Source organism: Musa acuminata, chromosome BXJ1-7 (assembly GCF_036884655.1).
Source record: "Musa acuminata AAA Group cultivar baxijiao chromosome BXJ1-7, Cavendish_Baxijiao_AAA, whole genome shotgun sequence".
Taxonomy (NCBI): domain Eukaryota; kingdom Viridiplantae; phylum Streptophyta; class Magnoliopsida; order Zingiberales; family Musaceae; genus Musa; species Musa acuminata.
This window is the reverse complement of record NC_088333.1, coordinates 6520751-6546137: the sequence shown is the minus strand read 5'-3', so window position 1 is coordinate 6546137 and position 25387 is coordinate 6520751. Positions and strand designations below refer to the sequence as shown.

The 25387-nt window shown below is 40.1% G+C and overlaps 2 protein-coding genes across 2 annotated transcripts; one reads left to right on the top strand and one right to left on the bottom strand.

Moving 5' to 3' along the window:
• The first annotated feature begins 416 nt into the window (after nt 1-416).
• On the top strand, nt 417-3524 carry LOC135678494 (disease resistance protein RPS2-like). Its single transcript, XM_065191374.1, has one exon. It carries the CDS (start codon nt 727-729, stop codon nt 3304-3306), a length of 2580 nt encoding a protein of 859 aa, XP_065047446.1. The 5' UTR covers nt 417-726; the 3' UTR covers nt 3307-3524.
• Nucleotides 3525-3857: 333 nt separating this feature from the next.
• LOC135678493 (transcriptional corepressor LEUNIG-like) lies at nt 3858-24511 on the bottom strand. Its single transcript, XM_065191373.1, has 18 exons — nt 24194-24511; nt 23243-23340; nt 23009-23118; nt 22070-22447; nt 21861-21949; nt 19525-19609; nt 19382-19457; nt 18991-19040; nt 15860-16177; nt 13777-13959; nt 9796-10041; nt 9533-9650; nt 9291-9400; nt 9014-9163; nt 7977-8132; nt 7687-7803; nt 5739-5945; nt 3858-4279 (listed from the first exon to the last, which is right to left on the bottom strand). The coding sequence occupies exons 1-18, from the start codon at nt 24223-24225 to the stop codon at nt 4136-4138; spliced, it is 2667 nt and encodes an 888-aa protein (XP_065047445.1). The 5' UTR covers nt 24226-24511; the 3' UTR covers nt 3858-4135.
• Nucleotides 24512-25387: the final 876 nt, after the last annotated feature.

Below are 25387 nucleotides of genomic sequence, written 5' to 3'. Positions count from 1 at the left end.
GCAAAAGCCCAAAGTTCAAGCAATCAGTTTTCGTGAAAGAATTATACTTTTATCAGTGTCTGTTATTTTGCTACGATCCATGAAATTATCTATTTTCTTATATCAACAGTTTGATGGAATAATTTGGTGTTTCTATGGTCCCCTTTATGTGTTTGGGATATTATACACATTAAGATGATGAGAAGGATTCAAGTTTTCTTATATCAACAGTCTTTTTTTTTTCTCATCGCTCAGTATTAGGTAGTATATATCGATTCGATAAAAGATTGATGAGTGATATATTGATTTGTTTTTATATATTATGCGTACATTCGATATTGTTTCTTCAGTATAGTTGAGTAAAGTTGATTGGTATATTGGTATGAAACGAATCTTACTGTCAACCTATTTTTACTGTGTACTTTTAGTACCTTTGCCGGTTTTTGGCAGCAACCAAGAAAGATCCGTTCTTGCCGACCGGATGGCTTTCTACTTTGCTTTGTTGGTGAGCTTCGTATAATTCCGGTTTGCTTCTCCATGACAAGCGATTCCCCCCGTACTGAAGTCTCTTGCTTTGCTTTCGATGTGAGATTCGGATTCGCTTCTGCATCACTGGTTTGCTTTCATGGCGAGAAAACTACGGATTCGCTTCTGCATAGGCTATAAATCCAGCGTGCTACTCTTCTTCTTCCTTGTACCTCTGTGAGTCTTCTCCTCCATCACATCTATTTATTTATCTTCTCCGCTATGAGCTCTCTTACAGAGATCTTCGACTCCGTCGTCAGGGATTGCTGCTCTCCTTCACGCGAACACCTCATGTCACTCGAGAAGGACCTCGGCTTCTTGGCCGGAGAGGTGCAAGAGCTGAAGTGCAAAAGAGAGGCCGTCAGCCGAGAGGTGGAAGTGGCAAAAGTTCGGGGGCTCGAGCCCAAGCGCAGAGTGATCGAGTGGATGGAATCCATCCAACAACTCGAAACAGAAACCGGATCACTGAACGAGGAGTTCAGCATGCTGAAGAGGAGGGGCGCTTGCAGCAGCCTCTCTGCGAATTCGTCCTCCTCCAGCGAGCAGCTTAGAAGAAAAGCCGAGATAGCAGTCGCGACCGCGGGGAAGCTGAAACGGAACGGCAAATTCCGCAAGGTGGCCTTGCCCGATGAAACGCTCGTCCCAGACGAGGCGTTCGAGCAGCTCCGACGACATGCAAGCGACGGCAGCGTGAGCTTCATCGGGGTCCACGGGATGGGTCTGGCGGGCAAGACGGCACTCCTGAGAAGTCTCTACGATGACTTCCTGAAACGCCAAACGGATTATGACGTGGTTATCTACCTCGAGGTACGTGGTGAAGTGATGGACGTCCAGAGCTCGCTCTGCAAACAGCTGAGCTTGCCGTGTCCAGAAACGCAGATCGAGAGAAGAGACCTGCTTTTCGGCGCCCTAAGTAAGTCGAACTTCGCACTCTTGCTGGACGACTTGTGGGAACCGTTGAATTACGAGCTCGTGGGAATTCCAATTCCCAATCCGTCCACGTCCAAGATCATCGTCGCATCCCGACTGGAGGACGTCTGCAGTATGATGGGTGCACAGAAGACGATCAAAGTGGAAGGCCTTCCGGAGGAGCAGGCCTGGGATCTCTTCCAGTCCACTCTGTGGGGGAAGGAACCCAACAACGTGGACATGATCATAATCTATCGCGCTAAAGCGATGGTGTTCAAGTGCGGTGGATTGGCCGCGGCACTCGTCACCACCGCTCGAGAAATGCAAGACAAAAAGACATCCAAGGAATGGAAGGAGAAAGGCCACATCATGACGAACGCACCCCACGAGCTTCCAGGTATGGAAAAAGAAGTTCTTGGTCCTCTCAAACGCAGCTACGATCGTCTGTCCGGTGAATTGCAGAAATGTGCCTCCTGCTTCGCGCTACAGGCAGAGGGGCGCCCCATCAGAAAGGACCTACTTATGGAACTATGGATAGCCGAAGGGATCATAGCCGACTTTGAGAACATCGGCGATGCCACGAGCAGGGCGTCGCATTTGCTGCAGGAGCTGACTGCAGCGTCTTTGATAAAAAGGCTGGATGACGAGACCTTCGAGATGCACCCCATGATTCGTGCCATGATACTGTGGGTTGCAAATGGCTGCGAGGAAAGGAAGAACAAATGGTATGTCCGAGTCAAAGAATGGGCGAAAGAAACGCCAGACGCTGGCATTTGGAACGTCGCGGAGAGAATAGCACTGTCTGGGAACGTAATAGAAACTCTACCGGACAATCCGGATTGTCCTAAGTTGGTTTATTTGGATCTTGGAAGCAATCAACAACTCAAGCCGATACCAGATGGCTTCTTCGGCCGCATCCCGTGCCTCAGAGTCCTAAATCTGCAACATGTTGCTATAGAAAGGATTCCGGCAAACATTGGCCATCTGGTCCATCTGGAATATCTTAGTCTGTGTGGCACGAGAATCGAGTCTCTGCCATCGAGCATTCGAGACCTGGTAAATTTGAAGCATTTGATATTGCTATCGACGAATTCCCTGAGGGATATTGCTGGTGGAATAATGTCAGGGCTGGAGAAACTGATGTGGCTGCATATGATGGACAGCTATAGTGGATGGTCGACGGGAAAGGCCGGAGAGATGGGGTCGTCGTTGGGAGAGCTGGAAGGCTTGGATGATCTAAGGGCTCTTGGCATCACCATCGCCACGGAGGCTGCTCTTCAAGGACTCTGTGGTTCACGACGGCTAGCAATGCGCACGCACTGGCTCCAGATAGAAGACTGCGACGGATTGACCAGTTTCACAATTCCATGCTCGTTTTCTCTCGGGAAAGCCATGCTCAATTTGATAGAGCTCCGACTGCACAAATTACATGAGCTAAAAGAGGTGGTGTTTAGTGAGAGTGCTGCTGCGCTTTCGAATCTAAAACGCCTTCGTCTCTCGGATCTACCGATAGCCAAGCTCGCCTGGGCGGGCAGCTGCCTTCAGAACCTCGAGGAGTTGGAGATTGAAGAGTGCAACGGACTAGGTCCTGCACTGATAGAACTGGAGGACGAGGGGGCAATGGATGGCTTGCAGACCATCGCTATCCTCCCTAATCTCAAACGAATCAAGCTCAAGTGGATGCAGTGGTTGCAGAGCCTGAGCCATGGGGCTAGAGTATTTGCGTTCCGGAGGCTGGAGACCATGGAGGTGGCAGATTGCCCCAAGCTCAACAAGCTGAGCTTGGTCGCCCCGGAGCTGAAAGAGATCAGATGCGAGGTGCGGTGGTGGCGGCAGCTGGATTGGAAGGACGAACGAACCAAGTGCTTCGACAAGCTCTTCAAACCGCTGTAGCTTCTTCGTTTCCGCCGCCGGAGACGATGGCTTCCACGGATGTGACGTGAGTGCATGTGCTGTACGAGTTGGGTGTGAGTGTCTGCTTGCGAGTTGGTTTTGTGTTGTGCTTGGCGTGCGAAGCTAAACTACCTTATCAAATGCTGGTTTTGATTCTATTTTAGCCATTGAAGCCACATGTAATAAATGGATGGATGCACTATAAGGATACAAAGTGTACAAGTCGAGCTTCATTTCTTCGAACTCATTATTGTTTTGGTTCGTGGAAGAAAAGTAAAAGAACATACGGACCATTTCTCGAGAGCATGGGAGATGGATGATAACGAGAATCCAATGTCAAAAAAAGGTCAGGTATAGTTTGGTCTCGGGAAAAGATTCTTAAGCATGCAGTATATTATGGTTGGACTCGAAACAAACCTCGAATACACAAAAATAGTCACGAAATAGAAGTGTTGGATTGATAAGTATTCTAAATAATTTCACTTAAAACTAAACTAATTTCTAATATAAAAGAAAAAGGTAAAGTTAAAGAGGATCAAATAGGCGACCCGCAAAGAACGGACAGAAGGCATTCAAAACCACACCATTGATGGGTACAAGATACAAAACTATGAAGCCTCCTCCCTATTCTTCTAACCAATCCCTCTAGCAGAGGAGAAGCATAAGAGCGGGACAAAAACAAGGACAATATCTAAACATAGACCACCACCTACACCAACAAAAAACATTCCCCATGATGTCACATATAAGAAGGTTAGCAACCACATTTGCCCTGGCAACATAAAACATACCATGCTTCATAGCTGTTGGAACCACCAACCTTTCAAGTTCATTTCCATAGTTTGACGAACTTGTCATGACTTGCAGAAGCAACCAATCCATTCACATTTGAAACAGCCAAGGCTGCGATAAGCCCTTCATGTGCTGGAAGAGTCATTGTTTTGCTTTCATTCATATCCCATAGCTCGAGAGACTGCACACGAAAGAACATGGAATCCCGTAAGCAACCAAAAGATCTCGCGGTAACACATTTGAATATTATAGGATACCGGTTTACCATCCAGATTTATGATCGAAAACCCAGTTGATACAGCAAGAATATCATTCAATTTTTTTCAACATCAAGCTAGCTTATTTGAGAAAAATTGTTGCAGATGATACAGAATCTTGTATTAGTGACACAGGAGCAGGCAGATAGTTGTCCATCTCGTCGCCAGAGAAAGTCATTGCAAAAAAAATTATAGTAAATAGCAAAAAAAAGAAATTTCCAGTTGCTTAGGTGTCTTCCTGGGGTTGAGTCCTTTCCTACACTACCAAATTGGCTAATACAATCAAAGAGAATAGGCTCATCAGATTGTGGACCAAGTTAAATATATCTTGCGTGACCCTTCCAATCCTTAGTAACGTGAAACTAATTTTTAATTCATATCTATTTCCATCCTTCGCACAAATTCTAACATCATTCCTCTCATATATGGGATGATTATTGATCAACTTCCGAATACTTCAAGAGATCAAACATGTCTGACTAGTCCATATCTTTCAAAAGCTTTGGGACAGCTTGACCAAGGTTACCTGGTTCATTTGGCTCCGATCCTGATACATTGATCGATACTTGAATTCTTTTTTTTTTTTTTTTCAAAATTTGAGTCCAAGTTATATTAGTTGGAGTTACTATACATGAAAACTTTTAAGCTAGTTAACTCGTGAGGTCACATGACTGTTATAATTCTTATCAATGTTGACTGTTATAAATTCTTATCAAGATGATCACAACTATGCCTTCCGATCAACTAAAACCAAGTCCTAATTAAGCTGATAAGGACGCATCAAGCATAATAACTATGTTCTAGTGGTAATAGGTTTAGATCTAGCTAATTAGTATTATTTCCAGATGCAATTCCATCATTTACTAAAAAATTCCAGTTTCGAGTCTATCTTATGTCCAAGAGTTCCAATATCATCATAGTAAGATTAGGCAAGTTGTTCAGCTATTAAATAAAATATTTAAAAGAGTTTCTAATGGGATTTTTAGGGTAAAAACATTACCAAAGTAAATTAGATTAGTTTAAAATAATTTTCATTTTCCTCTCTTATTCTATCCCAGAAAGTCTTTCTCCTGGAACTGGAGAAGGCTCTAACAAGAGAGTTACTATTGTTCTTGACATGCATCAGTGAAGGTTGAATCTTCTACATTGTAGCCTACTGTGAAATTTGCCAATATTACATTTGGGTATTTAAAGTGATATTATCGAGTTTGGAGTAACAACAAATTTTAGATACAAAAGCTTCAACGCATAACAAATCAGTAAGAACACACGAACAACACAGTGGCTTCAGAATAGCATATACAAGATAAAATTAAACCTTTCAACAAATATGAACTAAAGAAGCAGAGAAAACATCATTGATAGTAATGGACGATTACTTGCCTGGTAACAACCAATGACCAGCAAAGATGGATATGTGGGATGAAAAGCACATGAGTGGAACTTGTTTCCATTACAGCTCAATTCATGTACACAGTCTGCTTCACTTCCTGAACCAAGAGACCATACCCTGACCGAGTCTTCACTAACTGAAACAACAAGCTCACCAGAAGGATCCCAACATACAGAATCAACATGTTTTGCATGCCCCTGCAATTTAATTAGTTCCAAAGTGAACCAACAGTAAATCAGGTACCTGATCCATTATATGAAACCCCTCAAACATAGCATACAGAAGGACGAGAAAAGATGCACACATAAGATGAGCAAAACACAAGCAAATTGCACAGTTTTCTGGATAGACGATAAAGGTTGAAAACAGATAAAACACATCAATATCATAAGATAAATTCCAATAGATAAAATACAGAAATATTCAGAACCTTGTCCAATTGATGACAAGGAGATGAATAGTCTTTATGTATTTATGTTGTAGATTTAACCAACTTAGCAACATGTTAGAAGACACTTCAAGTGGGGGGAATCAAGAGTATATGTCCAGCATGCTATGGAGAGACTGTTTTAAATTCTAAACATAACCAATGACCGAGTGTTAGCATAAACGGCCACCTCAGTCATAAGTATCATGAGCAAAAAAGTTTCTCCAAGAATTTGAATTTGGTGAATGTAAAATAAATTGCACAGCATGTCAATCTTGGTACTCTAGTTAAAACTACAATATCCAGATCTTTAGTAAACCATATGCATTCTCAAGTGAAACTTTGTTTTTATCTTTCCATATCCATCTAAGTTTGATAAAGAATTACTACAAAGAAATCAAGCTCCCAAAAAGTAATAAGTTCTGTCTAAAGTTGTCTTTAGTGGACCGGAAATTTGAACACGTCAGGCCTGAGCGCCTCACTTCATTTCCAGGCAGCGCTTCAAAGAGGCGCCACCTTGGCGCTCACCCGAGCCCAGGCGTCGGGCGAGCGCCTGGGTTAAACCAGGCGATTGAACCATCGATTTAGGTCTGGTTCGATCTTCGATGCTTTAGTTGGTTCAATCGAACCAACTAAAGCACCGATATCAACGCGACTTCCCCAACCCTAACCTTGCACGCTGCTCGCTGCCACTGTTGCTGCTCGCCGCTCTCGCTGCCGCTACGACTATCACCGCTCGTCGCTCCTGCTCCCACAACCGCTGCTATCGCTGCCTCTATCGCTGCTTGCCAGTCCCACTGCTCATTGCTACCGCTGCCGCTGCCACCGTCGTCGCTCGTTGTTGCCGCTACCGCTACCGCTGCCGCTCCCACTTTTCTCAACACCCTCGGTCTTCCCTTACACTCTTATCTTCTCTTTCGTTTCTCTTTTGAAATCGAAAGCATATTATTAATACTATTATAATAATACTATTATTAATACTATTTAAAGTATACTGTTAAAAGTATACAGTATAACACTATTATTTTAATTTTAATACTATTAATTTTAATATTATTAATTTTTAGTGTCTCACTTCGCTCGGGCGAGCGCCTCGGGCGTTTTTGGACCGTGGTGCCTTTTGACACCTAGCGGTTTTTAAATCACTGGTCGGGACTAGGAAAACACCATAATTAACAACGATACTTGTTTGATGAAAAGCACCATGCAACAGAAAAACCAAAGCATAGATGTTTAAATCACCGAGTCATAGTCACAAGGAACAAGAAGATGAATTTTAACAGAATGAAGCTGCATTGCAACTATTATAGAAAATGAATAAATATTTATTAGAATGAAGATTCATTGCAATACTTAGAAAAAATGGTAACATCATGGCAAATATAAGCAAGGATTTAAACAGAAATATGAAAATGAACTATATCTGCTACTCTAAAGTAGTCTTGGGGTGAACCTCAACAGATTTTGCTAGCACAAGGCACAATACAGAAAAGTAACAACTAATGAGTAACCTGCAATTGATGAAGGCATGCCTGGGTCTCAACATCTAATATTGACACAACATTCTCAGCAGCAGCTGCAAGGCATCTTCCAGTACGAGGTTGAAATCTCATCTGAGTTGTCCCACCCTGTAACGTTACAAAAAATTGAAATAAGTAGATGTAAAAGTCCAAGTATGTTGAGTAATTAATACAAATGATCAATCAAACATAAAAGTCAAGTATAGAGGTCTTAAGAGCAATAGTCCATAAACATCAGAACTATGAAATAAAGTTTGTTGACAAGATTATGCAAATCATACCTTGAAAACTCTGACACAACTACCATTTTTAATGCTCCAGTAGCGTATCTCACCATCCCCATCACAGGAGCATATGAGATCATCTTTATTTGGGTGAAAATCCAAAGACATAACAGATGCAGAATGCCCTGTAAAAGTGCGAAGCGAATATCCTGGCTGCATAGTTAGATCAAATAAGTTTAGTACTTCAGAGGGTTCAAAAGGCACTGAAGTAACAGAAAAAAAAGATTATGATCATGCGACTTCAAAAGAACTCCTATGATGATGACGATCAAGATTTCTTACTAATAGAGATCCTCACAAAGATGGAATGATACAATTACAAATAACAATATTTTTGTCGGAAAAATATGATTAGGCAGTAGCAGCAGCATTAATTATAACCATGCAACTTCAGAAAATTTTCTATGATCATGACTATCAAAATTGCTTACCAATAGATACCCTTGACAAGATGTAACAAAGAAATTTGATACAACAACATTTTTCAGTCAGTAAATGTACTTAACAAAGCTAACAATCAGAAGAATATGATGCACAAATTAAAACAACATATGCAAATTGCATTTTTTTTACTGAAATAAATATTTTATTGAAGATAATGTAGACATATTTGATCGGTATCCATGACAAACATTGAAAATATGGGCAACCTATCATCCACACTATTTTTTAGTAAATGGTCAGCAGGCCCTGTTAAGCACGTTTTTCAAAATCTCATCATAAGCAAATTGATTAAACACACCCAAAAAGAAGGAAACATGAATGACATTGCATGTTCCTATATCAGAATTGACCCTAGTGAACAAATTGTATACCACTCTACTTCAATGCTCACTTCTGAGTGTTACATGATATAAAGTTCCAAATAAATTGGCCCGAGGTCACTAATCTATTAAATAGAATATTTGGTAACAAGTGCAATTTTAATATTGCCGGGTATCATAGACAAGGATTGAACAAAGCGAAAACAAACAATGGTTCATAAAAGACTATATCAAAGCGAAAAAATGGAAGGAAGAGTCACTCCCACTCACATTGTCAGCATCCCAAACCCTTACAGTTTTGTCAAAAGACGACGTTGCTAGCCGTGCAATGCTTGGACTGAATCGAACATCGGTTATCAGCAAAGTGTGTTCTTCCAATGTTGATTTGGGTTTCAAAGAGTCAGTATACCATAACACTGCCTGCTTTGCCAAAAATAAACAAAGGATTGAAATCATAAAATTCATAGGAAGAGATAGAGAGATAGAAAGAGCATCAGTTATGGGATTTACAGAATCTAACATCATCATATTTCACATTTCATCTTACCTTCTTGTCATGGCCCCCAGTAGCCAGTAATTTTCCATCTGACGAGAAGTGGCAACAAACTACTTTACTTGTACTTGCTCGCGTGGATCTTATTTCCGAAAATGTGAACCCTATCAATCAAAAACAAATGATGCAAGAAAAGTTTTCTTCAAGTTGAAAACCGAACAAATTTCATTTGTAATTTACTTTTAATTAGCAGAAAGGAACCTTTTTTGGCATTACAGAATAACATATGAACACACCTTTGCTCACATCCATGCCACGACCTACAGTATCTCTTGCGTCTGTGTCATCATGAGACAAAAATGATTCAATGTTATCATCCAGTGAACCATCTTCGACAAATCGATCAATATCAGCCTGCAATGCAACTTTTATCATCCCACCGCACAAGATGGACTACTAAAATATTGATGAAAATGAGAGCTTCCATTACAATTTCTCAAATTTACAACTAAGATGCTATGAATAACTGTACAAAATCCAAGAGTATTTGTTAATTTACCAGCTGGTTTGCTGGTGATGTTAAATTTCCAGTGCCATCAGGACCAAAAACAATCAAAGGCTTTGTAGAGCTTGAATTGTGCTGCAGGGATGGCATTGACATTACATCTCCTGGAGTATGTGTCGATGGTGTTGAAGGTGCTGAACTTGGAGAGGGACCAGCAGTGTTTGCAGTTCCAGAACTATTTGCTGGTCCAGACGATGAAACAGGTTGCTTGCGCTTACGCCCACTTGGATTCTTTGATGTCTGAAAATTCATCCACCCAGTAGAAGTTTCATCTTGATATATATTAATAAAGATAAAGCAAAAATATAATGTGCATTAAATGAGAAAAGAAACATGTTCGAGGATGGACTACAGGTACCCATAATCCAAAGTATATATCATGGTGTAAATTCATTCTATGAATTGCTTCAATGGCTGAAAGGTGTGACTTACTAAACTTTTCACTAAAAAAGTAGCCCATAGCTATAGCAGCACCATCATAACGTATTAGATGTTTTGTGCAGCAGAGAGTTATAATCACTTGCATATGATTAAATACTTAGATGCTTCTTGTTAGTGCAGGCTTATGGACTATGTCATTTATGAAAGCTCATCCGATATAAAAAACCAGCATTTTTAAATGAAAAAAATCCTAAAACATCAAAAGCAAAAGGATATCAAAGTCATGCTTCAAAATTGGGTAGGACAACATGCAGAAGCAGCTAGAATACTCATCTGCGAAGCCTTTTCGATAGGTTCAGGATCTGTCCAAGAAAAATGAAACAGCCACTACTCTAAGTAAAGATGTGTAATCAAATAGCTAAACCAAGGTTTCCAGGTGCACCGACACATTATTTTCAGAATTATTATCCAAATTGAGAACTGTTAAATTGAAAGCCGAAAACACTCTATTTACCTTTGTTAAATTCCCTCTCGTCACCATTTACTATGTCATGCACAAGTTTGTACACAGGGTGTTCGATGTATCCATGTCTTTCGGTTTTAATCATGCTTTGCATAGCATATAGAAGGCTTGTAACAGGCTTGGCAACCTCTTTTTGGTCCGCTTTTGTAGCTATTTCAATCCTGTACACAGGTTGTATGCGATCATGAAGCAGAGGCAAGACTACCCAAAAATAGGCCATTTAGGCAACCATTTTGGATAATTTTTGGCTCAGCAGAGTGTTGCGAAGTGTCAACCAATACAACACCCTGGAGCTACTCGGGTGGCACGTGGCTAGATGGGCCTTTAAGGTATTGTCTAGAGCAGGTTCGCTATCTTGTTCCGCAATAATGTCATGTGAGCACTTGTGGGGACTTTTGGATACGACGGACCACCTTAGACCCTTTGTCGCAAGACCGTTCACAGTTTGTGAAATTTATGTTTGTAATTTACATTGCCTATCAACTATTGGTTGAAATGTCTACTTGTGGAATCCCAAGTATAATGCTTCTTGTAACCTATCTTTTCTTTTACACATCCTTAGGGTTCCCCAAGAGGTTACGAGGAGGCTAGCCCTCTGTGGATGGTATATGAGCAAATCTAGCTAAGTTTATGACAGATGATATCTGAGCAGGACAAGCACACTTAGAAACTCTTGGCATACAAATGTGAGGGAACTACCGGGGCTGCGTTGAGGGCAACCAGCACACGCAATCGTTTGAGGGGAAACAAGCATAGAGACATGAGGAAAGGAGTCACTCAGAGGAGCAGACATCCTAAATTCGTACTCAGAGATATGGCCAACCCTTTACATGAGAGGCACCACAAGAACAAGCAAGTTGGGAAGAACGTATAGTGCACAAAGGTTGGGATGGCTGAGTTTGAACTACGACTCGACATTGACAACCAAACTTGATGGTGCTTTATGCAAGTGGGGGCGCTTGGCAACGGATCTAATTGTGCAAGTAAGGATGAGTTGCTTAGCGATAGAAAGAGTTGTGCAAGACCCGTAGAGGCGAGGGAAATTACTAACTCGAAGAATTTGATACTCATGCAAGAGCTTATATATAGTCAATGGACAAATTGTGGCTACCCAAAGGCGATCGAAACTTGACGCCATGAAGAATGAAAACTTTATCTTTGACATGGGAAGGATGTATCTGTAGAAAGCTAAAGTGTGCAACTGGTTTAGCATGTTGCTAGGCTTTGAGGGGTGCGACGAGAGTTGTATTGGCCAAGAGTCGCAATCTAGCAAAGTGTGTTCGCGATGGTGGAACAATGCATAGTTTGTTCAACAAGGCGAAGTAGCCCAAAGAGATGATAGTCTCTGAAACTTTCAGAGGGAAGGGTGTGAAAAAAAAAATTACTCCAACGGGATAGGTATCTAGGAGAGAGAAGTCTTGGTCCTCCAAAGGGAGAATCATGTGCAACGAACCACACATGTTGAGAGAGATACCTCAAGATGGAAGCTCTAAAGAGCTCAATGAATTATGCGAGTAACGAGGAGTCGTCACATGATCTGTCATAAGGTAATGCATTTGTGAACACATTACAAGATTAAGTGGGGAGCGACCTGAGGCAACACAAAACACACACTTAGAGCCAATGTGGAGATCAGGCTCAGTGGAGAGTTGACCCATGGAATGGTGGGCGCAAGGACCATCATCAACTCAATGCAAATCAAAGAACAGAGTAACTTAGGTGGAACTTAGTGAAGTGCCTAAGTCGCATGAAGTCAACGTAGAGGAAGGAACAGAGCTTTCCTTCGACAGAGGTCAAGGATATGAACTCTAATAGAGGCAAAGAGAAAAATCATGTAGTTTATTGGGTTCCTCATTCTGATGGACCGAAGTCATATTTTATTGTGCCAAAGTCGAAGGGAGCTTCAAGGCACATAAACCTTTTCTCGATGAGGCAAATGACGAAGGGACTAACGCGGCTCAAATTGCGAAAACGAAATTGGAGTCAAGAGGCCCTTGACCACGACGGACCACCTTGGACCCTTTATAGCGTGACCGTTTAAAGCTTCCAAAGTCGACGTTTATAATGTGCATTGTTTATCAAATGTTTGTCGAAATATCTACTTGTGGGATCTCGAGTATAACGCTTCTTCTAATCCGTCTTTTCTTTTGCTGGTCCTTAGGGGTCCATAAGAGGTTAAGAGGTTATGAGGAGGCTGACCCTTTGTAGATGGACACACAAGGGTGTTGCACAACTTAGACAAATCTATCTAAGTCCATGGTAGATCACTCTGGCTATTTCCCATATAAGTAGGGTTAAGCTGTGTGGGAAACACATGCTGCAGCATGGTGGTGTTTAACCAACTCTCGACTCAACTGACTAGTTACATGCATGATATAACACATGAAGCACTGACAACACAGATGGAAAAGATTAACTGCAACTAGCCGATGAGTTTCAAAGCAGCATATGATTAGGGATGACAATTCAGCTCACAAACATTCTCGAATTTAACTTTTTGGGTTTGTGTTGATAAAGTCCGCTGCCTTGTCATGGTCTGGTAAAAGAGGCACCGATAGAATCATAGAAATCTTCCCTCCACCAATGCACTACATGTGCTTTTTCACCTCCCATCCGCATGAGGAACCCCAGCACATGAAAATCTAGCAATCCAACAAACCAGTAGACTGAAATTTAGCAATCCCATGAACCAGTGAACTGCAAACAACTAAATCTTGATTGCTGATAAGAGAATATGATAAGAAAATGACCAAGCACTTTGATTTTTCATTGAAGTACAAACAAAGAAAGAGGTGCAGGGCCCATAACCATGTAATAAGAAATGTTAATTTATCATTTTACCATCTAATAATAGAAACTGATCACAGACAAGCACCTTTGTTATGCTAGACAATATGGACCATCACGAGGTAGAAGCACATTCCACCATAAACAAAAGTCATCAAGATCACAATTCATACCTTTATATAAAAAGATTGAGCTCTTATATGGCCAGACACAAATTTTATAATTGAAACTTAATTATGGAGATATAAATGAAAACAAGAAAATATGCGAATCGCAACACAAACCTGATCAGTTCCCTGAAAGGAATTTGACATGCTTCCATCCACATTTATGCCAGTGCCCATTTTCTCTTGCTGATGATGATGGTGACTTGAACCCTGTGAATGTTGACTTGATATGGCATGTTGTTGAAGTAGTTGCTGATGACTGCTGCTTTGCTGTTGCTGCTGTTGAAATTGAGCTATCTTCTACTACACAAAACAATAGAATAAAAAAAGCGACAAGGATACCATAAAATCTCAGAAATACATATACATATTAATCTATTTCAGCCACAAATGACAAGGTATGGATTTAAGTTATAGTGTCATTTCAGCAAAGGATTTCGTCAATAAAATGATTAATTCACCACAAAAGCCAACTGTAGAATGGTAAAACCATGCTTCGCCTTGCCAGTCCGAACCAATTTACCAACCAACTGTTGGTACAGTACATACCGAGCTGTACCGAGCTTACCAACACATAGTAAATGGGAGAGATACCAATGTACCATCCATATTGGTCTCCTGTCGAACCAATATGTACCATGTACCGAGCGATATGCTATGGTACGACGAACCTTGGGTAAAACTACTACAATTATCAAATTTACTTAGAAATTATCACGACCCTGTCTAATAGGATAACTGACTCAATAACTTTGTAGAGCCTAAACCTCTGGCCCAAAATGCTTAGACTCAAGCTGACAATAGTACATCCATCATGCTCTTATAAGCCAATCTTAGTCTTTGTTAGAAGTGAGTACACCTTCCAATGTAAGACTAAATCGGAATGTTAAAATCTCCCCACTTAAGAGTATCAAACATCTTCATCAAGGAACAAACCCAAGCACGGCATATGTGAGGTCTAAATCATTACATATTGGTCTTCATTCATCTTTGAGTATGTGCTAAAGGTCTTCTTTTAATCACTCAAGATAGATCCAGGTTACCAAAATTTCTTCTCGAATAGTTAATTTCCTATCAATCATGGTTTCACCACAGTTTTCTATCATTTAATGACTCCTATATTGAACTGTATCAGAGTCCTACTTACCGTAAATGTCTCAGCAAATGTTAAGGCTGCATAGGTCCTATGCAACAGTATAAATGACCACATACACATGCGGTTGTTGTGACATCATTAACCACATTTTTTGAGCTATGCTACAAATTGCTAAATAACCTAACTTAAGAAATTATGAACTGCAAAGTTGAACTTCCAGATATAAAATTAAACTGGGAAAATCTCTTTTATCAAGGTAAACCACATTTTGTTCAATTTCCTCCATTCTGTGTTTAAAATACTAATATTGATATATGTAGTTATCAAGGTAAAATCTCTTCTGTCATCAAGAATTTACTTATTTATTAAAGTTTTCTTCATTAAATTGGTTAGTCAAATTAATTGCTTCTCTTTTAAGTTTCATTCTTAAATATCTCATTTGGTCCCACAAACTCACTCATTATTCTTTTCATAAAACTAAAATTTCTAATCATGATTTTGTTCTTTATCTTAGAATTAAGTTATATGCATGAATCATGGTGAATTATCAGGGATTTCCATGTGATAATGGCAACCATCCAGAAGAGAAATGGCCTCAGCAACAAAGAGGTAAAAAATCTGATTTAAGCTTGGTTTCATTTCAGTAGTGTGATGGATAATTAAATCAATCATGAACTATGTGATTCAATCCTCATCCCTCTCGATGGAATTGGCATTCTCAACATCAACCAAAGGGGAGGACACCATCGAAGGCCAATTACCATCAATTAAAAAAGATCAGCAGAACTTCCCTCCTCCCATTCTGTCCTCTTTCTTTCCCACATTTGGATTTCAAAACACAATGGCAACAGTGCACCAAACTGTATTTACAGTGTGTGACACCAACAACCACTATATACAGGGGGGCATGCAACATAATAAATGAAATCCTTGAAAATTTTATGAAAGAACCGGACATTTTTTAATCTCTTTATCTCATATCATAAACCTTTCCTACTTATCAACATGCACCTAGTATTGGTTCAACCTGTCCTGTTCCATTTCCCCCACACCTGCCCCCATCTTTAGGGTTTCAAGAAAAACATTTGGTTTCAACATGCATACCTTCATTAGCATATCTGTATCTGCACGTGGTAAAACTGGACAAGCACTTTGCAGTGGGGATCCAACATTTGGAATGACATCACCAACAGAGTTTGCTTGCCCATCTTTTCCAAGAACTAAATTTCTATTGTTCAGCAACATCCTAAGTCTTCTACTGTCAACATCACCAGCTGCAGGAGAGGTCAAGTTTTGCTGTGCCTGAAGCAGTAGCTGTTGCTGTTGCTGAGGACTCAGGAACTGAAGTTGATGCATAGGCTGAGGGGACTGCATAAATGACTTCTGTTGTTGCAGGATTCCAGAGCGTAATTGATCAAGACCCTGAACAATCAAAAGCAGACAAATCTATATATCAGGGCATGACAAGAAACCATCTTGACAAACAGAAAAGTTAACAAGTATGAATGAAAGAATTAGAACACAAAACAAAGTTGCAGCTTTATCAACAAAATATATGCTACGTTAACAAGTAGGAATGAAAGATATAGAACACAAAACAAAGTTGCAGTTTTAACAAAATAAGGTATGTTATCAAGTTAAAGAATTATAACTACAAATAAACAACTAAAAGTAAGGAATATTACAATCCAAGGAATCAAAAAGATAACAAAAACTTCAAGGGGTGATTCAGGAAACAATGTGTTCTTTCAAGGATTTTCTGGGTCAGAGGTTTGAACTGCACAAGTCAGTTTCCTCCTTTTTGGTTCTACTGATGCGAACTTGAGTTGGGAATTGGATTCCTATATGCCATTTTTTGTTCAAGTTTCACCTAGTCTGAAACAAACAGTGATTTAAAAAGAGCTAGGCGTTAAAAAACGCCAAGGTCCAAAAATGCCCGAGGCGCTAGGCGCTCGCCCGAGCGAAACGAGATGCTAAAATATAAAAATATATAATATAATTAATAAATATAATTATTTAAAATTTTAAATAAAAATATGCTATTAAATTAAAGAAAATCTAAGATACAAAATCACAATGTTAAAATCAATTAATAATATTAAAATCAAAATAATATATTATTAATCTATTAATAGTATTAAAAATTAATCATTTCAAATAAACTTAATAATATTAATAGTATACAGTATACATATACTGTTAAAAGGAAGTGTAAAGGGGTGCTGAGCCTGCTGACTGAGAAAAGAGGAAGCGACAGCGGTAACAGCGACAGCGGCGGGCGGCGACAACGGCAAGCGGCGAGCAACGACAGCGGGAGCAGCGAGCAGTGACAACAGCAACGTTTGCGAGCAGCGACAACAGCAGCGTTTGCGAGCAACGACAGCGGCGAGCAGCGGGATCGGGATCGACAGAGGCGAGGGTTAGGGTTCGGTTGTCACTTATATCAGTTTTAGTTGGTTTGATTGAACCAACTAACCATCATAGACCATACCAAGATCGAACCAAACCTAAAATCCTAGTTCGGTCGCCTTGGTTAACTCGGGCGCTCGCCCGAAGCGCCCAGCGCCTGGGCTCGGGCGAGCGCCCAGGCGGTGCCTGTTTGAAGCACGCCACTTGGGAGATTAGCGAGGCGCTCGGGCCTCGCGCCTTGGTTAACCCGGGCACTCACCCGAAGCGCCCAGCGCCTGGGCTCGGGCGAGCGCCCAGGCGACGCCTGTTTGAAGCGTGCCGCCTGGGAGATTAGCGAGGCGCTCGGGCCTTGCCTCACCTCGCCCGAGCGCCTAGGCAAGTGCCCGAGCGCCTTTTAAAACAGCTGGAAACGAAACAAGTTGCGACTTCCAAATTCTTGTGTTCGGTGTTTAGTTTTTAACAGTTGATTATTAACTTTAGTTGTCCCCATATAGTTCAACAGTTCTTATATTTCACTTCCTATTTATCTGGGAGCAACAATGAACTTGCACATTTGTGAGTTGCAAACGGGGCCAAGAATTTGAGTTATAGAAACCACATTTTTGCTTGTAGGTGTAAGACCATGCACATTGACCCTTCTTGTATCCTGCATTGGCAGGAATTTCATGCACTGGCCCAACTTTATTCTCTTTTTCTCCAAAGACCACAAGATTTTGGAATTTCAGGGTTTTCCATGGTGATCAAACAATAAATATATTCTTCAAGTAACTTTACTCTGAAAGCACTTCTAGATAATGAGATTAACATGGTACCAAATGGGCTCTGCAATAATATTCATGTACACTGGTTCAATCACAGGCTCATCTGCAATTCTCAACTGCTTGACCATAAGCCATGTTCTTGAAATAAGCACAAGGGGAACACCAATTTTTTTAAATTCATGTAATCCTAGGCAAAATTTCAAATCTTTATGGCACTAAATATTAGGAACCAATATTCACTAATCTAATCAAGTTCTGATATCAAAGAATATGGTTGAATACCCATACAAGTACCATTCTTTTTTATTATTAATTCAACAACTTGTTTGCCATCCATTATATTGGTACCATGCGAGCAAGTTCAGTAAGTTAAGTTACAAACACTAATATAAGACCAAGCAAAAATTACATCATTGATATGGCACAAAAAAAACTACCAGAAAATATGATGGCCTTCTTGAAGAATTGATGTATTGCTGTTAGATTTTTCTATTTAAGGCCTAACATTCTTCAGAAAAAGAACAAAATTGGAAAATCATCTTCAAACACTGATTAACAGGCAAACAAGCATACTCAACAAAATGAGTTATACAGATGGATAATGGTCCAGGAGGTCCTGAAACTTGAAGAGAGGCCAGGCCGTATGCATCATGAACAAAAAAAAGTTAATTGTCTGAAAACCCATGCGGAGGAAAAGACCTCGTAGACAAATGAGGGTCAAAGTGTACCACAGGACTCTTTTGTTCAATAAGGTGCTCATAGAGTAGATTCCAGTCTTTACAATTGCAAACAGCATTATCCTGGTGTTCCATCTCATAAAGTGTGAAGGGTAATGCAAAGCCCATTCCCCTAAAAGGACAAGATGAAATATCCCAAAAAGCCACCTCCAAATAATGAAAAGGTCTCTCGCTTCCAGAAAACAAGATGTTACTACAAACAACAGAAATTAGCCTTGACTAAATGTGCTATGCAATGAGGCATCCAGACATATATTTATAGTAACAATTCCCAAAAGAAAAAGGAACTAATAAATATGCCAAGCACAAAACCCAATTTAGAACTTACTGTTAGAGGCCATCCTTTTAAAGTCAAATTGTTTCCTCCCTGATTTGTTCCTGCTACAAGGGCAAAAGATGTCATAGTCAATTACTTATAAAACTCCAAGCAAAACCACAAATATGGGAGTTGCTTCTTTAATAAAAACCACAAATTTAGTCCGAAACATGAAAAGATAAAGAGAACATTCTGACTATATCAGAGAAATACCTGACAATAAAAAAGGAAGGAAGAAGATGCTAAAAACATATTTGTGAACTTTGAACAACAGAGATAATTTTTAAAGTGCATTAGAAATATATAAAAATCTAAGCATATCAATATTGGGTTAACTTTAAAATTGCAAATAAAAAAAAGAACAAAACAAAAAACACTGGTGTGTCCTGCATATGGTCATGACCTGGCATTCCAATTAATGAGCCATCAGCACCTGAGACTCTGGGAGTCAATACAGCATTCATCTCAGTTTTGATATCCTGTGTTTCATATGTTGAGTCAGAACAACAGGATAAAAGCAATAGGATGGCTCAAAAAGAGACTTACTTGTGTTGGAGGAAGTTGGTGATTCCTACCCTGCACTTGCTGCAGTGGACCCACAACACCACCAGCAGAACCATGCAAAACTTGCCTGAGACAGAGAAGAGCCTTGTTACCCAGCCCAAAAGGCAGCAGATAGTCCTCCATTATATATAAACAGAAAAAATGACATTGGACAACACATTCATATATACAATATTTAATCAGTACTCTCCATGTAGAGCAAAATGTCTTATTCACAACAGGATACACAAAGATAAATATGAATTTACCAGCACAAGCATACTGACATAAAACAACAAAAAAAAGCAAAGAGTGAAGATAAATTAGTACGCACTCAACTAGTCAAATAAACAACAAGATTGTATAATGGTACAAGTATCAAGGAGAATTTTCTATTATGAATTGAAAAGTGATTCCATATTTACTTAACATTCTTATATTTAAAGGAAGCATGAGTTGTGCTTCTACAAATATGTGTGAAAAGAGAAAAGATGAGGAAAGGGCATCAGTATTTAAAAACCATAACTATTCATTAAGTACATAAAAATTTTTAACCCGGGCCAATAGTATAGATATCACAATCAAATAAATACTAAATTCTATAAATATATTCATTTTTACAGACACGGTTACAGATCAAGCAATACACGGAGATGGGTTTGAGTTGGAATTTAGGCGGATGTAGATGTCAATATTAAATGAATTGAAGATAACGACAGAAAATTATAAATCCTGTTTTCTGCATAATACAAAGTTGAGACCATACTATGAATGTGAGATCAAAAAGAATATAGAAAATAGAATATAATATACATAGAACAATGAAGCAAATACCATTTCTCCTTAATTTAACAAAAGGAAATTTTCCAAATTGATAAACTAGGATATTAGGATTCAGGTAGGACCCATCTGATCCTTTTTATTCTCGACAAAAAATCCGTTTCAGATACAGATCTTTAACTAAAGCACTTTATGCGAGCATATACGACTTCAATTGAATATGGAAACAAATTTGGCAACAGGCTATAACTGACCAACTTTCACCAATCTAGCAAATTGAAGTCCAAATGATTGTTAAAAATATAAGACAGAATTGTCATATTTATCATTGATCCGGGATAAAGAGAGTGACTGCTAAGCCTGTTGGGCTGGCAGCCCAAAGTGGGTTCAGCCCATGGTGGGCTTTATCAGCCCACAACCCACACCCCTTTGACCTAACCCTAGATCAATATAAGGGGGGTGTGGGGGCTGTGTTTTAGAAGCAGAAAAGAGGCAGAAAAAGGCAGCAACGTGGGCAGCAACGTTGACATCCTCGTAGCAACAAAGAGAGAAGAACAAGGCAGAAAAACAAGAGAAAGAAAGGGAAGAAGACAAGGACAACGCAGAGAGACTGTTCTCAATCATCTAGCAGTGTTCTCATCTCAAGTTAGATCAAATCTACAGTAGACTCTTGCTGTGATTACTTGGGGAGGTTTTAGATATTGTGGGCAGTGACGTAATCCTTATATCCCAGTTATTCTCTTGTGGTTGTTGCTAGGGTTTTGGGCAAAAGATTGAGATTTGTATATTCATTATTCTCATAGTGGATTATCTCTAGTTTGCCCCGTGGTTTTTACCCTTCACATTGAAAGGGTTTTCCACGTATATCTTGGTGTTTTGTTTGATTGTGTTTCCATTTTATTCCACTGCGTATTATGGTCTTCTAGTATTTGTTCATATACAAAGGTTATTCCTCTTTATATCCCCATCAAAGCCCAATTGTTTGTTAAAAATATAAGGTAGCACTTGCTTTGGCTGCTGAGCCCCACTAGATGTCTTGTCTGATAAAGAAAGTGACCGGAGAAAGTGATCAATTTCATCCATCCTTGTGGGATTTTGACCCAATAGCTAATCATCTGACTTATGTTAGGACTTTTTTATACATATACGTATAAATGCAAGTGTGAAATAGAATTGTCTCCTCTTTATTGATCACTGACAAAAAGGTAGAGTATGAAAATAAGGAACATGGTACTTGCTTTGGCAGCTGCACCCACTAGATGTCTTGTCTGATAAACACAGATGCAGAAAGTGGTCCATTGATATTTGCTGGCTGGATTTTAACATCTAATGGTTGGAGATTTTATTCTATATAAATATAAATGTGTTCCACTATACATGTCCCCAAACAGCCACATTTTACCATAGAAATTAATGATAATGCATGTATAACTCATCATAAATCCAACTTGAATCAACAAAAAGGTCACAAAAGCCAGCACCTTATTTAGTTGGGAACATGATCCATGCAGACCACAAAAATAAAAAGTACGTAATTTAAGAGTACAAGCTGTAGATACCCTGAAGGTGGGCCAGATGTCACCGAGGATTTCAACATTGAAGCATGGTTTGGATCAAGAAGCTGCCCAACATTTTCACCAAATCTTTGCTGCAGCAAAGACTCCAAAAAGTAAAAATTTTAGTCAAGATATATCTTGGAGAAAACCAAGAAATAACTGATCAGAAGGAACTTTCAAGGGGGAACAAAGAAACCAGTTTCAGGGGAAACCTTTATAGATGCATCATCTACAGAATCCCTTTGGAGAGGCAACTTCAGCCGCTCTTCATACATCTTTGTTGCCAAAGCATTAGCAGTTCCAGGATTCTGACGCATTAAAGGATCTCCAGTAACAAGCCCATTTGCTGCACCATTGAGAAGATGAGCTCCGTCTCTGCGCTGCTGTTGCTGTTGATGTTGTTGCTGTTGTTGTTGCTGTGCGTGCCTCTGTAACAAAAGTTGTTGCATTTGAATCTGTTGTTGTTGCTGCTGCTGCTGCTGCTGCTGTTGCTGGTCTTGTTGTTGCAGCTGAGGTTGTTGTTGCTGTTGTTGCTGCTGCTGTTGTTGCTGTTGCAGCTGCTGCTGTTCTCGTGCTTTGATAAGTTGGGTCTGGCACCATGGACCAATTCCAGTGGTCAAATTTTATGCACCAAGTAAGCATAAACTAATTTTTGAATGAAAAACTAACAAAAAGTATTGTCCATAGTGAAAAAAGTTGAAACTAACAAATAAAATGAGATCAACAGCATGTTCCCAAGGCCCCATCACCTACAACTAGTATAGTAAGATGAATACAATAGTCAAAACAACATGTGTTGCACTATTCGTAAGAAAAAGGCACAGGAAGAGAAAGCTGTTTAGCAGCAAGAATTAAAGCAATAGTCATATTGAGCAGAAAGACATTGCGGGCTGAAAGTATCTAGCCTATGGCTCATTTAAGCGCAACGAAAAGAAAGAAAAATGGCAATTTGGCCAAAATCAAAAACTTGAAATGCTGGCATAACTTACTGATGCAGAATCAAAAAACATGACAACTACTTAAATAAATTAAAGAATATAGTTCGATAAGTTCCATGTTATGTCAATTATATGTAATTCTAAAAGAGGTGTACCTAAACAGGAACAGATAAAAATAAATCGAGATTAATTAAAAATAGACAAAGAACTTGCCTCGATGTATGATGCAGCAACATCGGAGTGCTTTTCATTTGTTCTTGCAATAAAAATATCCCAGAAAACTGACCACCATTCGAAAAGAAAACCACCAGGTGCATCGATTGCTAGAAAACAAATTTGAATTTACCATCAAATCAGGATTTACAATGTAGGCATTCAAATTTGAGCTCCATATCTATTACAAATTTCTTTGGCTATTGCTGATTACCATACAGCTTTACTACCTACCAACAGGATCTGAAGAAACTTTCCCTTCAGCTTGAAACGTCTTTGCAGAGGCGTGCAAGTTCCTTTTCATCAGATAATCATAAATATATACATCCAGCCTGATTGAAGCATTAGAGACATAGGAATGGAGGTTACAGCATTTAGTTTTGCATATTAGGAATGATAAAAAAGATGGTGTTTATGAAACGATAGATTTTGCACGCCACAGCTTACAGAAACAGAAAACTGTGTGCATAAGAATACCAAAATGTGCCAGAATCTATTAGGAGGATCAAAATAAAGGCAAAAAATAAACAACTGAAATTACACACTACGAGAACAGAGCAACCCAAAACGAAAGAAACAGAAGGCCCACCAAAACATACTGCCTTCGAAATAGAAGGATGTTCTACAAGAAACCCAAGATAGGAAAGAAGATACGCATGAATAAGAGCCAACAAAACAGCAGAGAGATCATCAAAGGCGTAGCCAGAGGAAAGTCATGCAAGAGCAAATAATAGAACAAGAAACAAATGCGAGAAATCTGAGGGCAGAACTGAAGGGCAAAACGTATGACCAACAAAACTTGCAAAAAGCGGAAACAGAAGCCGAAACGTGAAAGGAGCGGCAGAAAAACCTGGAAATTTTGCTTGTCTTCTACAAAAAATCAGGTCTTTAACATAAACATTTATCAAAATCCAAGAACACCAAATCCGAGGCCCAACAACCCCTAACGTAAAAGAAGGAAGGACCCCCAAAGAGATCAGTCGCTTACCAACACTTCAATAAACCCTAAGAAAAAACCAAGACCAGAAAGCTAGAGCACAAAAACAACCGAAACAGGGCGAAAAATCACCAAAACCAACACTAAATATTGCTAACGCATCCATCTAGAGAAAATCTTAAACCTACATTACTCGAAATACACCAGACCAAAGTTTAAAAAAGGAGAAATGAACAACAAAAACTCACATTTTATCAGCTTCCCAGTTGTTCTGCGACATGACTGATCCCACCAAACACCAGCACTTCAGCCTCGCCTCCTCCTTCCTCTCCCACTCCCTCTCCCCCTCCCCACGACTCCCCGACTCAGATTCAGCTAATCATCTCACCGTCATCCGCTGCTTCCTCCCTCCAAGGAAAAGCATCTTCTTGCCCCTGCCGACGCCGAACTCCAACAAGCGACAAGACAGCGCGAGAGATGAAAAGAATCGGTGAGAGAACGGGGAACGCTTAGTAGCAGAAAGTACTCAGCATAGCCGAAGACAACACGATCCTTGTTTCGAGGTAAGAACGTCGACATATGTTGCTGTATTAACACAGCTTAAATGTTCATTTATTGCTCGCGTGCGAGAAAAAAATTCAAACAGGCACCGCTTTCTCACCCCAAATTAAACCCCAAGGCAGACGACCAAGTCGACCCCACCACAACTCTCCCTGGTGTGTAAGGCGGTCGATTCCACGGTCGATGATGATCCTGAGGAGATCAAAAAGGCAAGGGCGTGTTATTCTTTCCCGATATTAATTTCGCACTTCTCGGACAACCAAATCATGTGCGTCGCTGGTCCACTTTGTACACGATCTTTCGGTATAAGACCCTCCTTGAGCTGCTTCGGTCGTCTGATAATAGATCAACGGTGATAGCCGTCTTGTCGTCTCCGCTCTCGACTTAGACTCGTGGGACCGGGCGTTCAACCGACGGTCAGGATTAAACACGTCGGGCCATGGATTTCCACACAACGGGTCTCCAAGTGCCAGACGCACATGTTAAGGACGAATTTATTGAAAGCAACACTATTTGTGCGGCTTCATGGGTAACCTCGTCCAATCCCAAACTGGACCCACCAAGCAACATCAGAGTCTCCAATGAAAAGCCAGGTATCCGGCGAACTACTGTGTGTACTGGTATTGAAATTATCTTGGTTCATTTATTAGAATCGATTACCCTGCCACAGATATCATAATTGCATTATGGGAGTTTTCGCCCAAAAGTACCCTTCAATCTGACCATAACATCAATTTGCCCAGACCGCGGTTTCGTCCTATTGCTACACGTACGAGGCCATAATAGTCATTTAAGACGACGACAGATAACTGAACAGCTTTTGAGTCTTTTGGCGAAGGACCAGGCTGTCCTCTCTGGGGCGTTATCCAGCAGTCAGCCAT

What these genes read in the sequence shown, in the direction of transcription:
- LOC135678494 (XM_065191374.1), top strand. Translation starts at nt 727, where the DNA reads ATGAGCTCTCTTACAGAGATCTTCGACTCCGTCGTCAGGGATTGCTGC.
- LOC135678493 (XM_065191373.1), bottom strand. Translation starts at nt 24,225, where the DNA reads ATGTCGCAGAACAACTGGGAAGCTGATAAAAT. An exon ending in CTCATTAATTGGAATGCCAG is followed by an intron (nt 19,041 to 19,381) that starts GTCATGACCATA and finishes CCCTTGTAGCAG; the next exon opens with GAACAAATCAGGGAGGAAAC. An exon ending in TGGTCATTGGTTGTTACCAG is followed by an intron (nt 4,280 to 5,738) that starts GCAAGTAATCGT and finishes TTTCGTGTGCAG; the next exon opens with TCTCTCGAGCTATGGGATAT.